Source organism: Pyrgilauda ruficollis, unplaced genomic scaffold (genome assembly GCF_017590135.1).
Source record: "Pyrgilauda ruficollis isolate IOZ18807 unplaced genomic scaffold, ASM1759013v1 scaffold24, whole genome shotgun sequence".
Taxonomy (NCBI): Eukaryota; Metazoa; Chordata; class Aves; order Passeriformes; family Passeridae; genus Pyrgilauda; species Pyrgilauda ruficollis.
This window is the reverse complement of record NW_024523648.1, coordinates 5,989,631-6,008,161: the sequence shown is the minus strand read 5'-3', so window position 1 is coordinate 6,008,161 and position 18,531 is coordinate 5,989,631. Positions and strand designations below refer to the sequence as shown.

General features: G+C 40.3%; 1 protein-coding gene across 2 annotated transcripts in view; it reads right to left on the bottom strand.

The window, feature by feature from the left end:
* The window catches only part of ENPP1 (ectonucleotide pyrophosphatase/phosphodiesterase 1), a 52,871-nt gene extending 34,586 nt beyond the window's left edge, over positions 1-18,285 (bottom strand). Inside the window, exons 1-3 of one of the 2 annotated variants that reach the window (XM_041470112.1) lie at positions 17,956-18,285; positions 2,701-2,773; positions 1,118-1,234 (exon numbers count right to left, since the gene is read on the bottom strand). In XM_041470112.1, coding sequence (XP_041326046.1) covers positions 1,118-1,234; positions 2,701-2,773; positions 17,956-18,141 — 376 coding nt within the window. In that variant the 5' untranslated portion in view covers positions 18,142-18,285. Of the gene's footprint in view, positions 1-1,117; positions 1,235-2,700; positions 2,774-17,955 lie in introns of those variants that run through there. The other variant, XM_041470113.1, reaches the window with a different exon arrangement.
* Between the last annotated feature and the right edge of the window lie 246 nt (positions 18,286-18,531).

Genomic DNA, 18,531 nt, shown 5'->3' with positions numbered 1-18,531 from the left:
CAGAGTAAAACTGATGTGATTATATACCTGGATATATCAACTATATATGTGTAACTTGACCTTTCAGTAGCAGTCAACTGAAGCAGAGATCTGAGCTCAGTTTAATCATTTGGTTTTCAACATCCATATTGGAATTTTAAATGTATCAGTGTGGTCTCACCCAGAAATTAATCAAATGTGTATAAAGAAGAGTAAGAAAAAAAAGTTATCTGAAAGGAATGCAGCTTTTGAAGCATAAAGGCAAAACCAAAGTAGAGAAAATACTCAAGTGCTGTACTTGTTTTTCTAGACACACTAACATCTTTCCCTGTAAAATTTCTCCAAGGTATTTTTTGCACGTTTGTCTATTTGAACTTTGCCTTTTGGCAAACCATGGCAGCTGCTTCTCATTTCGCAATCCTTCACCAGTGCAATCTGTTCTGTCATCCTGCCTTGATTCATGCTCATGACCCTTGCTTCACACTCAGGCTGGGGAGCAGCAAGGCCAAGGGCCCAAGCAGCTGGGTAAGGAGAGATGGCAGCTTTTACAGAGCTGCTCTGTCCTTCCCCTTTTTCACTCAGGCGATGACAGACAAATGCAATATGCAGAATGCACTTCTATTCCAGGCTTGCCCAAGAACGTAGGAGTTATCCCTGATGCCAGGGACAATGCAGGTCACTGTTGTCTCACCACCAGCAAACAAAAAGCTGGCTAAGACCTCGTGTTGCCATTGTTCCTCCTCCTTCCAAGGGGGAGGGCAGCAGCACAGTCTGTGGCAGCCTCTCCTCTCATAGGAGAGCTATGGGACAGCCAGCCTACAGGCTTTGTCAGCTCCTAAGTAGACCAGCTGGGTGAAATACAAGCTTTGCTTGTGTGAAACAGCAGCTGTACCAGAGCCCTGATGTTTCCACAGGAATCCCCAGTACCTCCATCATCACTACAACTCCATCCAGGAACGCAAGGCAGCGTAAAAAGGGGAAGATGAGTGGCATCAGAAACTCTCTGCTGCTCAGTAGCCCCGTTTTGCACTCACAGCCCATCTGAAATAAGCCCTGACCACAGCAGTACTCACATATGCTGAGCTGTCCCCTGTCAAAGAACAGGAGAGATTGCTCCCTCAGTTTCTTCCATCCTTACCTGGTTGTATACATGTTTCCTGGTAATCTAAGCAGCAGTTTCCAAGCTTGACACAATCTTTATCACAACGGCAGCTTCCAAAGGTCCTTTCAAAGCAACGACCTTTGCAGGTTTTCACTGTAATATTGGATAGTGTTAGATATCAGTGGCTGAGCCCAAATCAGTCAACATGCAAAAGGAACTAATACAGCCAGCGTGTGAAATGACACAGTTGGTGATTCCAGTGTACAGGATGGCTGCAAAAACAGTGACAGGCAAAGGAAAGTCTTGATCCAACCAAATGCTTATTTCCTCTTACTGAACAAAAATAATTTTTTATCATATTGAACAAAGGGTTCTGTTCTCTTTTAGCAGGAACATGGTGTTTCAGTATTGGCAGAAACCAAAGAAATAAAAGCTAGTTGTGACTGTCCTTGCCTCTCTGTGTCACAGGAAGATGTGAGTACAGTCCCTAAGAATATGTAAGATCTCAAGATGTAAGGATGGCTGTTCCAAAGCAGACACAAAAGATACAAACACTGGTTTATTTTTTGTTCAATTTCAATATAAAAAAGAAAAAGACATGGCATTCTTCCACTAGATTGGGGTTGCTGAGAGCAGGGGAATAATCATAAATAAAGAAAAGAAAGGAAACAAAACGAAAAAACCAAAACAAACAAAAAAACCCCAAACACCACCCCCCCCCCAAAAAAAAACCACCACCACCCAACTACAAACTGGTGATGTGAAGGATTAACAAAAATTAAGAATTTGGTCACACTGTTTAATCCTGAGCAACCACCAGAAGGGAGGGAGGGAAATCCTCCATCATTTGACTTCTCTTCTGAAGAATCTTGAGGTGTGTGACATTAGGAAAATGAGATATTAATGAACCAATACTGCAGAGCTGTAATAAAATTAGAAGAAACCTATATATATATATAGTAACATAAATTTTATGAACTGAACTTCTGTTGAAAATAATTTTATGTTCAGCTCTGAAATTATTCTTCAGAGTTGCTCTCAAAGTGAAGCCTAATTTCTTTAAAAAAAAAAAAATCTTTCATAACCTTCTACCTGATGAAACTTCACCATTGAAAAAACGTATTTTTCAGAACAGAAAACAGACAGAGGAATTCCACCAGGAATGTTTTCAGGCTACAATTCTAACCAGTAAAAAAAATAACTTTTCTTTTTTTTCCTCCATAATTGACTGGAAAAGATGAAAAACAAATGTTCCAGGACAACATGAAATAGAAGTTGTTGTGTTTTGTTGTTTCATTTTGGTTTTTTTAATGGTGAACTGAAAAAAGCCAGCCATTCACCACAGTGACAGCTGGGATACATGGAAGCTGCCAGATCAGACACTGAGTACTAGGATCATTTTACCTCTCAAGTGAGTACACACAATTATTGAGTACACCTGAGGTTTATTTTCTGGTATTTTTATTCCATTCTTACTGATACTGCTTCAAGCCATGCATGCATGCATCCTCCTACTGCAGCAAGAAGGGTGGCGTTCTGATAATATGAAAATTAATTCACAAAAAGAAAAAAAAAGGAATTGTTTAGTAATATTACTAAATAAAAGACATATTATTTACCATCTTTTGAACAGCTAGGCTTCAGGCCAAATATACATCCTAGGATTGTCGTTAACATGCAGACACAGAGTACCTGTGGGACAGGAAGGAAAAGAAATAATATTAAATTACCATTGAATGGTTTTGAAAGTGCTCATTTTCTCTGTAATGCTATACAATTGTACTGAAATTCATAAACATGCTGAATGGGAGGCCAATTTCACTGTTTTCACCAGCAGTTTTCACTTCCACAAGTAGTTATGCTGTTTGCTATTAATTAGCATTGTATGAACATGCTTGTCAGAACTGGGCCTATGTCTATCATTTCTTCTCAAATCCTTTAGCATAGACATACATCATCATGTTTTTCTTGATTTCTTTTATATCATTCTTTCATGATGAGATATTTCTATTTCTTACACATTTTATAGAAACTTTTTTACTCTACTCCTTCCTTCCTTGTATGTTGTTCTAAGAAGGTGAAGTTTTGCCATTAACCACAGACTACCAACAGAAGGCATAGCCCTTAAGTGATACCTATAATTTTCTTAGGCAGGAAAACCTTTTCCCACTTCCTAGTATCCAGCTCATACTAGATCTGGGTCCACACCATGGTAAGCAACTGTGGGATGTCACATTAAGGCTGACCACAGTGTCTTGCACTGACCGGACACTACAGCTGTGTTCATTATGGATTCTGGATGCACTGAAGTTATAGAACAAGCACTGTATTACCCTGGTCCAGCATGTTATAGCAGGATTTAATGCCTACTCAAATGCAGGGACAGATTTCTTTTAACCTCATTAAGTATATCCACAAACTCTTCGAAAAGTATATGTACTATCAGTGCTTATACAATAATTAAAGGGAAGCCAATAATGCAGTTACAACAGCTATTCTATTTAAGTGTAGAATTTAATAAAGTACTTTGCCAAAAGTCCTGAAACAGAAGATACTGCAATAATGCAGGCTTTCTTGTACAAAATAATTTGGGGAGCTCTGGGTAGGGAAAATATGTACATACCACCTTTCCAGTCACTGTTTTCTGCAGAAAAATCGTATTGAAGCAATACTTCAATAACTTCACACACATGGCTACACAATTCTGTCCATTTTTTTCTCCTTTCCCATGAGCAAAATCTGTTGAGTCAGCCTTGAGTAGGATGCCTGAATCATATTGTGATGTGGCAAAAATTCCTTCCATTTTAAAATGTCCCTAATTATTTCTCAAGTTTATTCTTCCTAAATACTATGAGCACTTCAGTAACTAAAAACTATTTGTGTTGTTTTTAAGAACTCTACAGCTTACTTTCCAATTTTGTTCACTAAGCAGTTAATAAAGACAGTAAGAAAGCAATTTCTGGAATGTGTAGAATTGGAATTCATATATTACTCTGAATTTTGAACTAAAAATTAACAAAAAGCAAATCAATCAATATAAAAATTATTTCATGTATACCACTTATTTAAAAATTGAACACTAGACTGTATAAATAGACGAAGCTGTGGCTTAGAATTCTGAACCAGGCAAGTCACTAGAATCTTATTCAACATCACATGTAGCAAAGAAATAAGCATTTTTTCAGTTCAATTACAGTCTTTGAATTGACAGGGAAAGAAAGAAAATATTAAAAGACTGAAGAGGGAAAAAATCTAGCATCATCTATGCACCTGGATATGAAAAAACTTACAGAAAGATGCAAGTCTCCATTACACCCAGCTATCAAGAATGAACACAAGTACAGTGCTTTGTACTTTTCTTTTTTGTTTGTTTTTGGTTTTGGGGTGTTTTTTGTTTTGGGATTTTTTTTTCTGTTTTGTTTTTAAATCAGAATACTAACATGTGCAGCATCAACACTTTCTGTCACATCAGTATCAACAATGTTATCTTCAATATAAATTGTTCTGGACCTTTGAAATCCTTCACATAAAATATTATCTAGATAAGAGCAGGTGCACAGGGAGATAGGTGACAATTCAAATGTAAGATGTCAAAGCCCAGCAAAATCAGTGGAGAGGACAAGATCTGCTATTGTTCTTTTAACATTATCATTACTATTATTGTTATTATTATTATTCAATTACAAATGGATTAATTTATTTTTTAAAAGCAAGGTTAAGAAAATCTTATTTCAGGGTGAAGATTTATTGTTTCTCTGCTCCCACCAGGCCCTGTTACTAAGATCAAGGAGCAGAATGCTCTCTGAGATGTGAACACAAACATGCTTTAAAACAAGCTAAACCCACAGCTACTGTATTTGTAACAGCTTTGTTCCCATACCTTCAAATAGCTACCTAGACCTATGACCTATGGGACTTTGGCCACCTAAGGCATCCTTGTACAGAAAACACATTGCAGTGCCACTAAATGGACTATTAATGTTCCCTTATGGAGCTTCAGTGTAGGTAATGCAGGAATTTAATCATTAATGCAAAAATAAAATCTACATAAAACCCACCCAAAAGCGACAGCATTATGATACTTCTCATCATAAAACTGGTGAAACTTCGCTGAAATTCTCACAAATAATTCCTGTGATTTTGGCACCAAAAATAAAATCACAGTTTTGTCTTATATTCCAGGTTTTCAGTTTTACGCTTCTATGAACATAATTCCAAGAAACAAAAACAAAAGGATTATGTTCACTGAGGCACATGAGTACTCTTTTGGGTACAAAGTACCACTAAATGCAATACTAAATGCAATTATATATTAAGATCTAGAAACTCTTGACTCACTACATTAAATCCTTTGTTTTCTTAACCCTAGTCCCACTAGATTAAATTTTTATATTAAAAATATTTTACAGCAAAACACTAAAGCTTCCCCCTCCTTTTTGTTTTCCTCTTTCTTTCCTTCTTTAACACTTAATAAAGAATTTTTACAAAAACAGTAAGTTTACACATTAAACATTTGACAGTGTTCTGGGACAGTCAAATCTAACCCAGTAGAACCTCATGCAATTGCAGCTTAGTGTTTAAGGCTTTGAATTGAAGCTTTATCTTGAGCCTGAATGACTTCAGTCACATGGATACTATCCACACAAATGGCAAAATGTTCTGCTGGAACAATAAGGAGCAGCTAATACTGGCCAGCAGCAGCAGTCCTGACTAGGCACAGCAAGAAGTGTTACACCAGTAGTTTGTCAGTGGAAAGGCCCTAAGATTATCAGCTCTGTAGATGATGAAGAAGACTCAAACTATTTTTAAAGATCCAGATATTCACTGCATCTCACTGCTGCACCCTAAAGATGAACCAGTTTACTTTGCTTCTTTCTTATTGCAACATATCTGCTGTCCAGAGAAGTTGTGGATGCATTGGAAGTTTTCCAGTCCAAGTTGGACAGGGCTTTGAGCAACCTAATAGGTGTCCCAGTCTATGACAGGGGTGCTGGAACTAGATGATGTTTAAGGTCCCTTCCAACCCAAACTGTTCTGTGATTCTATAAGAAAACCTTACCACAGCAAGTAGGTTACCAATTTTACCTGACCTGCTTTACATACAGGTAGGTCGGGTTGGAGATGCTGCAGCCTGCTACATAAAGATTATATATTTTTTTAATCCATATGAAGACAAGTAGCTGCATGCATGCTTGTTTACTAACAAGGACCTTGTTTAGCATCCTGCAGCAAGCACCAAATTCAAATCTCTAGCTACTACCAAACTGTCAACATAACACCTGCCTTGAAGGTTTAATCTGGCTTTTTAAACCACAGGAAGAAACCTTACCTGTTCTCTCTCACCAGTATTCTTTCACTCAAAAGAGAAAGCAAGAATTGAGAACAAGGTGCCATTAAGAAAGAATACGGGAATCCAACATTTAATAGGAAGACAAGTAAAATTAAAGAACCTGGCCTTGTAATACACAGAAGTGGAAAATTAACATTGTAAAATCTGTATCTTAAGAGACTACTAGCACAAACTGTCAGATTCAATTCTAATATAGCACTTGAGAAAAGGTTTTTAAAACAACACAATAACAACTGCAGAGAAGAAAGTGTCCTTTTTTGGTTCAAAAATAATTTTTAGAAAGTTTGTTTTGGAATCACAAAAACATTGTCATCTAGGGATGAATCTCTGTCCCATCACTGCTTCCTTTACGTGGGAGGAAGCAATAAAAGCTTTGCTTTGTAAACAATTATAATCGTTGTGAATAGGTAGTTGAAAGTCTGGAAAACTGCAATCCTGAGAACATTTCAAAAGCCTTTTATTTCAAAAGCCTTTAATTTTGAGCTGGGTAAATTGAAATATGATAGCATGGTTAGAGAAGAGAATCATCACTCATCTCTAGAGCTGCAGTTGAAGAGGATTTTTCAGCAGTAATTTTGGGGAGCTGCTGGAAAGGCCGGAGTCGGCAAAGCATGCAGGCTGCACACACCTGATCCCAAAGAGACTCCTCAGCTGTACAGGTCTTACTGACACACAAAGAAATCTCTCACTGGCCTTAGCTACTGCCACCTTTCCTATCACATTTTAGTTCTCCTTTGAGCAGTTAATACTACTGTCCCTTTCTCTTCATTCTTCTCTAGCTCCATCCACCTCCCCCACTCCCCTCCTCTATTCTGCATTTTCTTTAGCAAAGAATGCACTGATACTTCTTTTAAGGAATTATCATTCTGAATTACATTTATTTCTGTGTTGATCTTCCTCACTTTTTGCCTGCCCTTGCACTCAGTTGCTTTCCATCTCCCTTCCCTAGTATTCCATGGTCAACAAAACTTGTCATTCCATGGTTTAAGACACATCCATTAACAACTACACAATTATCAAGGAAACCATGCAAAATAATGTTTTTCCATCCTAATCTCCACGATTGGTTCTCACAGTTGTGTCACACATATCCATGAAGAGAGGATGTCTAGACAGGGTCTGTAATGCCAGTATTAAGAAAACCCATGGAATTTTCCAAAACCACTGGGATCTGCAAAAGGCATGCTGTGTTTTCACTGTTTTGTGCACCTAGAATAGATGATTACTGACCTGAACCTTAACACTAAAATATCTTTGAGAAAGAATTTCACCTGCCAAAATGTAAAGAACACAATAATAAATAATGAACTTCAAGCAAGAACAGTGTCACCTTCTGACTGTTAAAAATGCAGACAGCATACAGTATAAAGAAAAAAAACTACACTTATCTACACATGCCAGGGGCAGTGGAACACTTACTCATGCTTGTAAAAATTATTTTTAAACCAGCATAATCCCCTTGCCAACAGCTCAGTTTTATTCAAAAGCAGGGGTTACTTAATAAAGTTTAATAAACTGAAAGGAGGTAGGTACTTCACTCACACCAGTGCTGCTACTCAAGTAACACTTTAGTAAATCACCTAAAAAAAAAATTAAATCAGCACTGAATCAAGTGCACCACCTCCTTCTTGCACCAGTCATCTCTTCTTTCCACATTTGTAAATATTTTTATGGTCTACAAAGACTTGCTTCTGTTGATCTACATTCCACTCGTAGAGGCCAGCAGGAGGAGAATCGCTGAGGCTCTCAGGTCCTGGCTGTTGTACAACACTGGAAGTGACTAAATAATTCTGAAGTCAGTGGATGAAAATGCTAGAGATAACACCCAAAACTTTTCGAGAGCTAAAACGATTTACTATGAAAATGCATAGGCATTGTTGTTTTTCTTCCTCAAAGAGGCACACAGGAGGTCTACTCTTATTCTTTTTATTGAGTGTTCTCAGGACTGTTATTATGTTCCATTGCAACCGAAGGCCATTCAAAAGACAAGAGTGTTTTTTTTAAAGGTAGATTGAGCCACTGCAAGGTATTATAAAAGCCTTCACAGAGCTCACCAAAGAGTGATAACACTTCACTCAGTAGAGAATCATCAGCAGAAGACATCCTCATACTATAGCTCTCTAAATACCTTCCAAAACTATTCAAGCATCTGTTTTTAACAGAAAGATACCAGAAGACAGAAGAGTTAGCATCTGTCAGCTAGTCAGCTGGAATCTAAAATATTTTTCTCATTTGTTGCTTGCCCAACTGTATAGGTACATATTCTCCTGGAACTCATTAGCACTTAAGCTGTTGTTATCAAAGCTTTACCCCAGCTGTTACCTTTTTCACTGCACTTAAGATCATGAGAGAATTTAGAGAAAAATTAAAGTGCAACAATATGCTAGCCACAAAGAAGGGGAAATAAAACTTCTAGTTCAAGTCACAAAAAGCAGATAGCAGCTGACTCTGCTATTTAATCAGCAAGTAGATTTTTGTAGAAACCTAAGGAAAACAGGACTGAAAACTCATGTTATGATAAAAAAGTAAACATTGTACTTTCAAGCACAATTCTTTTATTCAATACAGCAGACTAAGAACACAGAACAAAGCCCACCGCACATCATCCGCTTTAGTGGCAACCACATATGAATGCATGACTGCATAGAAAGGAAAGAAACTGTCAGTAATTATGCCAATTAAAATTTGTTTTCCAAACAAGTTGCACTGACTCATAAATAAAAGCAAAATTGAATCTGAAAACATGGCCTTAAGCCATCTTCATGCCCTTCCTATACCAGAAGTCCCTTTTCAAGAATAAAGCCAAAGCTGTTCCAGTTTAGATTACAGTCATGAGAGTTGTGACAAGAACAGAGAACAGAGAGGGTAGTTTCTACAGGGTACTGCTTATACCACACAATATACCAAGTAAACCTATATTCACATCCATTTTTCTTTGGCAGATCCTGTTACAACTGCCAACATGACAGCAATATTAACTTCCACAGAAAGAAAAAATGACCTTAAAGAGTAAGTGAAGAAATCCTGTAAAACACCAGGATTATTAGGAGTGTCAAATAACTGCAGAACTACAAGCAGTATGAGAAGAATGTAGGACAAATCAGGTTTCAAACAATCATTTAGGCCGGAAAAGACCTTTAAGATCAAGTCAAACAATTTCAGTTATTCATTGTAAGTATTTACTAAGTACACTGATATTGACCCCAGACTCATCTTCAGCCCTGAATCCTCTGGCCATTTTCCCAAAACAAAGACAAGGGATGATAAAGAGACCATTATTTACCTCAGCACCTTTTGAATATAGCCCCTCAAAAAACAAAAGGCAGACTATCAAATTTTGACACCTTCCACACAGAAACATATTTGAGCTACAAGAAAGTTCTAGAACTGGCCCATTTACCAGCATTAAACAGTGAAATGACATATACATGCCAGGTTGGATTACTGATTTTCTTGAAGTAGCTATAACAACACTACACTTTTTGTTATTCTAGGAACAAAAGCAACCAGCATTTAACACAAACTTGTATCCACATACTACCACACTGGAATGCATTTATATAGGTTGATTTGCCTATATGCCATTACACAGCAGAACTGGGACAAGGCTATGCTCACTGACTTTCTTCAGAAATGCAAATACTACATTTTTTCTTATTACTTCCTTTTTTCCTTAGCTAACTTATTGTGTTAAACAATTACACTTTATTTCATTTGAAAAAAGTCCTTACTTATACTACTTTTCTTTGTCCTCCACCACACTGCATTTACCACAATAGCCACTGCTGCCTTATAAACACACAGGAAACTTTTTATACAGGTGACTTGTGCAACATCTATGCAGAACAGTGCTTTTTGCTTTTCAGTGCAGAAAGTGTTTTTTTGAAAAGAGGTCAGGAAATATATCAAACCAGTATTTTGATATTTAAAAATATCATTCCAATATTGAACATTATAAAATAGCTTCTCTTAAAATCACATCTACTGCTGTTTCATTCAAATGGGACACTGTCATGATGCAGTACATTGACAAATTCTTTCATAGCATATGGTCACAGCGATACTTGCCAATATATTCATTTCTATTATCAGCTCCAAGGTGAGAAACTCTTCATACCTTTCATGTTTTCAAAGCCTTTATTTACTCTGCTCCTCCCTTCAGCCAGAAGCAACAATAACGTAGCTTCCACTGCAAGTCAAATCAGAACAATTCACTCTGTGTAATTCCAGTGATACCAGCAAAAAAATGCAAAGGAAAATTTTTGAAGAGCAGGAGTTGGAAGGAAGCCTTGCACAGTTTTTATATCTTTGGCCTTGCCTGAAATCCAAGTTTTAGCACAGTGTAACTAAGTTGTTCTGAATTCAAGATAAAATTATTACTACAGAAAGTCTATCAATTTAAACTGTTAATGCGTTCTTTATTATTTTAGTATCCAAGAGTTTTGCAGAACTATATGAAGGTGTTCGGAACACAAGCTGCCCCCCTCTTCCCAGGAATTTGGCTGCCTGTGCTTGGGGCCAGTTCTCCAGTAATGGTTCAGCTATTGATAGGACTAATTGGGAGATCTGGACCTGTCTTGAAGATAGCTCTACAATAAAAAGCTAGAGAAAGCCTCAGAAGAGTCACTCTGCCCTTGTTTTAGCCAGCCTTTCCTCTATGCCCGGTCTGGAATATGGTACAGCCACACTACAGTCAAGTCCATCCTGGCCATTTATTCTGTTGACCCAAACTCACAGGCCTGCCTTCCCTTACCTTGGACCTCTCTTACCATTATATACTCACCTGGCAATTTAGACTATTGGCTGAACCTGGTTGGTGTCCCCAAATCCACTGTGCTCTCCTTGCTCACACACAGTGAGACTGTCCCTGTCCAATAAAGGCACTGCCTTGTTGCCACGACTGGATAGTTTTACCTTCTCTTCCAGCATGACCTGCCTTCACCTGGTGCCTGACAGGTAGGCAAAGATTTACTGCAAACATTACTGCAAAATTAAAGAAATGTAATGAAAACCCTAAGGCAAGATTGCATTAGAACTCTGAATGCTGGAGCAGTAAGTCTGAGCACACAACACTAATCACAACTCCACTCACTCGTTCTGCCTGAATGGACCAAAGGGCTGAGCCAAGCACAGCGTGGCCTAATCTACACTCCCATTCTCCACTCCCTAATTCTACTCCTATTCCTAGGCCAATGTGCCTGCTTTCAGCCAGGAGCACTGACAGATGCACCAGTCACACAGCTGGGTGTGCTTCAGCCTGTCCCAAGATTTGCACTCCAGCTGGAGTCCAGGCAGCCAGAAGCATCCACACACACTGCATTCCAAAGGGTGACTGAAACCTCCTGCAAGGCTTAAGTCCTCCAATTCAGCTGCAGAAGAGAGTATTTGGTAGCCTAAACTCCATGCTGTTTTATTCATGCTAAAAGCCATACCTAAAATACCTAGCTGAAAGCAAGCTGAAGTTTGCTTGGCCAATTCACAATCACCCCTTTGATTGTGTCTCCAGATTCAACTTAGTTGGGAAATAAAATTTAAACTGAGTTCTGATTACAGTTTTTAATGAAGATGGTCTCTACTCTCCCTTTGTGAAGATTTTTATAAAAGTGGAATTTGGGGAATGGTTTTCTCTGTTGTTGTTTTGGTTTTGCTGTTGTTCAGTTGGTGTTGGATTTTGTTTGTCTAGTGTTCACTGTTGCTTGATTTGGGGCTTTCTTTTCCTATTTTTTAAAATCCTCAACCAAACAGAAAGACTCAATTCCTGCAAGTGTGTCATTGGACAACACTCTTTAATTCATATCAGCTTCTGCCTTTTAGGACAGGTTATGCCAACTAGCTTTATGAAGTGCAAATAAAGCAAGAATACAAATTAACCCTGGAAACCCTTCAGAGCTAAAATACCTAATTTTTTTTATTGTACAAAAGCAAGATTACGATTTTTGTCTTCAATACCCAGCATGAAAATCCTCACTTGAAGGGCAATGAAGAAATTCTGGGTTTACATTTCCCTGCATATAATGAGAATTATTTGCAAAGTCTTCCCCAAAAATGAGTAGACAGAAGAGAAATATTTAGCTATAATGATTTTTAAATTCAAACCCCAAACTTTCTTTCGATGGCTTAAATTGGATAACGTCTTTATTTTATTTTACATATCGTTACAATTTTATTCTAATTAATACATTTAAGCAATATCAACAGCAAGCTCAATAAAGAAAATGTTTTGTCAAACACCATGTGTTCATATTTAAAACCAAGTCACCATGGAAGCTGGAGAGCTGTAACATTGGCAGAAGACAGCTTTAAAGCATTCTTGTTTCCCAACATTGGAAGAGATTTTCCTACAAATTATTAAGATATTGGAGATCAGCCAAGAACTCTTTTAATATTTCTAAACTGAAAGTCCTTCAAAGTCTATTAAAAGTATGACAGTCTTGTCACCATCATTCTTTACTTCATATTTCACCAAGCGATGTTTAATGCCAAAAAAAATTTAAATCACCCAACAGTCACTCTAATATTGAGCTGTGTGGTGTTTCTTGGATCTCAGAAGTCCCATCTAAGCTCAGTCCAACACTGTCATGGAAGCAAGTAATTTCAGCAAGGACCACTTTTCCCTACTGAAAAATAAAGAAAAAAATACAAGCCACATAAATCAAAATAATAAAAAAAAAAAAAAAAAAAAAAAAAAAAAAAAAAAAAAAAAAAAAAGGCTGAAATGGAATGGTTTGCTGAGGGCCAAAAATAGATTAAAGATTGAACATGGCACCCAGGCCTCTCCAATTCAGACAACAGCATCCTCCAATCCAGAGCTTGAGAACTGACTGATACCCATAAAAATACCCACACTGAAGTCAACTGAAGTCAATAACCATGGTCCAAATCACAAGGTTTGGGTAATTAAATACATATCCTGCCTTTTTTTATGGAAAAAAGAATACAGATATGCACTCTCTGCTGACAGCAGCAATGGCAAATATGAACTGGCAACAGAAACTCTCCCTTGGGCAGAGATTATCTCATTTATTTATGATAAATGGGGGTTTATGATTCATAAAAGCTTAACACAGCAACCATGAGATGACTGGAATCAGATTTATAGAATCATGGAGCAGATGTTCCTGAAAACTACACTAAGGCACATGGAAAATAAGAAGGCGATAGGTGATAGCTATTGTGGCTTCACTAAGGGCCAATTGTGTCTGACAAATTTGGTGGCCTTCTAAAATGGGATTACAGCAGTGGTGGAGAAGGGAATAGAAACCAAAGTCATCTACCTGGACTTGTGCAAAGCATTTGACATGCTTTGCATGACATCCTGGTGTCTACACTGGAGTGACGTGGATTTGACAGAGGGACATAGAATTGGCTGGATGGTCACACTCATGAACTACGCTTAGGAGCTTGATGTGCCAGTGAAAACCATGAGGAGTAGCCTTCCTCAGGGTGAGCACAGGAACCAGCACTATTTGACATTTTGTCAGTGACATGGGAAGCAGGATCAAGGCACCCTCAGCAAGTTTGCCAATGACACCGAGCTGTGTGGTGCAGTCAACAGGCTGGAGAGAAGGGATTGCCATCCAGAGCGGCCTGGGCAAGCTTGAGAGGTGGGACTGTGCAAAGGCCAAGTGGGTGCTCCTGCATGACAATCCCAGTACCAGCACAGGCAGGGCAGAGAATGGTTTGAAAGCAGCCCTGAGGAGAAAGACTTGGGGCTGTTAGTGGATGAGAAGCTCAATGTGACCCAGCATCCCCAGCTGGTCTGCAGATGGCACAAAACTGAGCAGTGCTATTGACATAACAGAAGAATGGGATGACACCCAGAGGAACCTGGACAAGCTTGAGAAGTGGGACCACAAGAACCTAGTGAAGTTCAACAAGTGCAAGGTGCTACACACCTGGATAAGGGCAGTCCCTGAGGTGAGTGCAGACTGGGAGAAGGACTCACTAAGAACAGCCCTGCAGAGAAGGACTTGAGGGTGCTGGTAGATGAAAAGCCAGACACGGGCTGTCAATGTGCACTCACAGCCCAAACAGCCAACTGCTTCCTGGGCTGTATCCACAGAAGTGTGACCAGCAGGTCAGGAGAGGGGATTCTGCCCCATGTGGATCCCACCTGGAACGCAGCTCTAGGGTCCTCAGCATAAAAGGAATTCTTAAAACTTCTTGAAGCAAGTCCAAAGGAGAGCCACAAAGAGAAGTAGACCACCTCTTCAGTGAAGACAGGTGGAGAGAGTTGGGGCTATTCAAGCTGAAGAAGAGAAAGCCCTGAGAAGACCTTACGCACCTTCCAGTACCTGAAGGGGCCAATGAAAGAGCTGGAGAGAGACTTGTTACAGAGCACGTAGTGATCGGACAAGGGGAAATGGCCTTAAACTGAAAGAAGGTCTGTTTATATTACACATCAAGAATAAATTATATATTGTAAAGGCAGCAATACACTTTAAAATATTGCTCAGAGAATATGTGGATACCCCTTCCCTGCAAGTGTCCAAGGCCAGATGAAATGGGCTTTGAGCAACCTGGTCTAGCGTAGGTATCCCTGCCCATGATAGAGGGGTTCAAACTGACTGATTGTTAAGGATCTCTTCAGACCCAAACCATTCTATGATATGATAAGGCTAGAAGAGACCTGAAGAGGTTTTAATCTCTTGCCCAAAGTAGGAAGTTGGTTAGTTTTTGGGATGTGCTTTAAAAAAAAAGAAAAAGAAAAAACCACCACAAAAAAACCTGGACAGCCTTAATGAAAAAAGGGGGAAAAAACTTACAGACTATAAAAATATTAAGTGCGTTCCACTGCATTCTTTTTAAACTTCACAATTTATTGTCTTTATGCACTCTGAAATGCTTGAGTTTCTCTTTAGATGAGACTAACACACTTTCAATGTCTCAGTCCGGACCTTACCTGGAATTTTTTTGTAATTTTTTTCTACTTAGGAATTCTCAAGCTGCAAAACTCCTTAAGAATTTTTCTAACAAAAGTGTCAGTTTAAATGAGTTTTCCACTTCTGACAAAAAGTCTGAAGCTGTTGAAAAGAAACATTCTCTTACATTATTACTTTTATTTCTCTCAATGTTTCAGCTGTTAGACTGGCATGGAAAAATTTATTTTAACGGAATGAATGAATCAGACCAAAATGCAATGCCTGAGTTCCTGGCAAGTGGGAAAACCTCAAACACAAGCAAAGGTTATGCTGCTCTTGGGCAGCAGCATACTCCTCACTCACACAACAGCCTGGAGAGACTACAGACAGACAGACAGTTCACTGGGCTTTGAGGGACAGAAGTCTGTGCTCAGAAAACTGGCAAGACAGCAAATAAAAAGGTGTGCTTTAGGTGCTTAGGGAATCACTATGGGTTAGTAAAATCCACCACCTGTGGAATCCTCCCTCTGCAGCAGCAACAGCTGCTCTGTGACAGGGTAAGGTTGGCTCGTGGACAAGAGCTGGGGACGTTGAGGCTGTGTTCACAAACTGCACAGACATCTGCAGCTGGCAGGCACTTGTGAAGGAAGTCGAGAATGCAGTCCAGTCTAAGCTTTCCAGAAAAACAAGAAGAGTGATTCAAGTATTCCTTAATCAGCAGAAATGCATTAACGAGTTTTTAGAAAATTTCAACATAAGCTCACTTGAAAGCAGTTATTTGTGGGATTTTTTTATCTATATAAATAAATGAGGCAATACCACACACAACTAGGATAAATGCAGGCAAATGAGATTTACCTACATCTGGACACTTTAATTTCTCATTACTATAAAACTACAAACACCAAGCAGGTAAGTCTACTCACTTTTTTAGTACATTTAGATATCATCCATGCTTTATAAATACATCAGTTTCTGAGACAGAACAAACTAGCATTTCCAACTCCCGTTTGCTTCTTTCTGACATGTTTAGGTTAAATACATTCTTTTTTTACTCAATCCAGTATCACCTGCAGTATTTACGGAGTTTTCCAAGTTCTCACTGAATATCTTATGTTATCTCTGTGTTTGCAGTCACCCCAAAAAAATTAGTGTATGGCCATAAATATTTAGAATTTTTTAATTGTTTTTGTATAGATGACATATTTCACTCTGACACTCGTGAGCACAGGAGGAAATTCTTGTCAGTTCTCAATGAATGGCATTTGGAAAATAAGAACTTAATTCAGAAGAATAAGTAACTGCAAGCACTAACTTGTGCTCAACTCTGGTATCTAAGTGGCTGTGCATCTCTAATAATTCTATTGCATTAGAGCCTAAAAAGCTCAGGGCAACAATACTAGGTTTTGAATAGGATAGCACTATTTCCCACTACTGGTATCTAATTTCTAAGCCTGAAAAGAGCTGAGCTGTCTTCACCATCCAACTGCAGTGGCTTTTATGGCACAACCTTAACCTCCACAGAAGACAATGAAGTAATGAAATGAGCTACTAACCACAACCTTTATTTACAGGGACATTTCATCAGACAAGTTGCCAAAAAAGCTTCTGCATGGAAACTACCATAGACCTTTGCATTATTTTTTTTTTCTTATAACATTCTGACAAACTTAGAAACATAATTCACCTCCTGCTATGTTAGAAAGTATGACCAACCTGTAGTCACAATGATATGGGTGGATGAATCATTTGAAAAGGTAGCCAGATTACACAGATATCAGTAAATTTGGATAGGCACCTTGACATTTATGCTTCAGTGTATTGAAAGAGGACTACTTATGCGTAGTGACGTCTGCTGCAGTTCCACTAAAGCTTCCTTCCAAGAACACCACAATTCCTTCACCTTGATAATGATTTTAGCCTCATAATGATTACTGCAGGCAGTTTGGAAGGTCTTATTTTCACATCTCTATGGGGAGGATAATTATAATACAGCAGCGTGGCTAAAACTGGAAAGTGACCTACCTGCTAACAATGGCTTTGGCTGCTGGGGCTTCCGAACCAGGGCCAAAAGTGCCTCCCAGCAGCACTTGGAGACAAACTTTCAACCCACGGTAGCTCGAATTCAGAGAAAGGCAAGTTTTTACACTTCCTCTGTCCTTTTGGCTCTTGAACTCTTTTTAGATTTTCCAGCTGTATTTTCCTATTTTAACCAGATTTAGTCTTCCCTGGTGTCCCCCCTACAGCAAACACCTAAAACCACATGATGGAAGACGAGACAACCATTGACACCACAAAAAATTTTGAAAGATTTCAACGCTGAGGACTGCCAGAAGAGTAAAATAAACCAAGAGTTTAGAATCCCTCTCTGAGGCAGGTCGCTGTCTATTCGCAATGCCACGCTCCTGCCCGAGGCTGACTCCCGAAGCGGAGCCGTCCCGCAGCACTGCTGCCCCGGGCATCCCGAGGAGCCCGCGCTGCCGAAGGCAGTCACCCGCTTCCAACACCGCCCAGAGGCTTCTAAGGTCCCGCCACGGGCTCGTCTCCCATCTCCCGAAGCCTGGGGACGGGCCAAACACCTGCGCCGGCCGCGGCGCTCCCCTCGCTCCCGCCGGCGAGGTGAGACCCAGCTCCGCCCGGCCCCGCGGCGCCCCGGCCCTTACCAGGGAGAGCACTTTGTAGGTGTTGGGATCCTTGCTCTTGCCGCCCGGAGGCTTCTCCGGCTCCTCGGCCACCTCCATGGCCGGCAGCATGGGCACAGCCGCAGTCTGCAGCCCGCCATCAGCCGCCCCTACCCCATCCAGGTGCTCCTCGTGGCCCTTCCCCGCTTGCTGCCCGTTCCCCTGCATGGTCCCCGCGGCTCTGCCCTCCGCCCGCCCGGACACGGCTATTAATAGCCCGGCAGCCCGGTCCCGCCCCGCCCGGAACGCGGACACCGGCGGCCCCCGCTCCCCCGCCGGCAGCGGCGTGCAGGAGGGAGCGGGATGTTCCCGTCCTTCCCTGCCCGCCTCGCTCGGTCACCCCGGCTCGGCCGCCCCCCGCTTTCCGACCCCTCCCTGCAGGTGAGGGCGGGCCGGGCAGGGAGGCGGTGCGGGGCCGGAGGACGCGGCGCTGCTCCGAAATAGTGTCCGGGGGAGGGCGCCGGGCCGTGTTTACGAGGGAGCGTGGAGAAAGTTTCCGCTGCCCGGTCCCGGGGCGGAGGCGGTGGCGGTCCCCGAAGCCGCCCGGCGGCGGTGGCA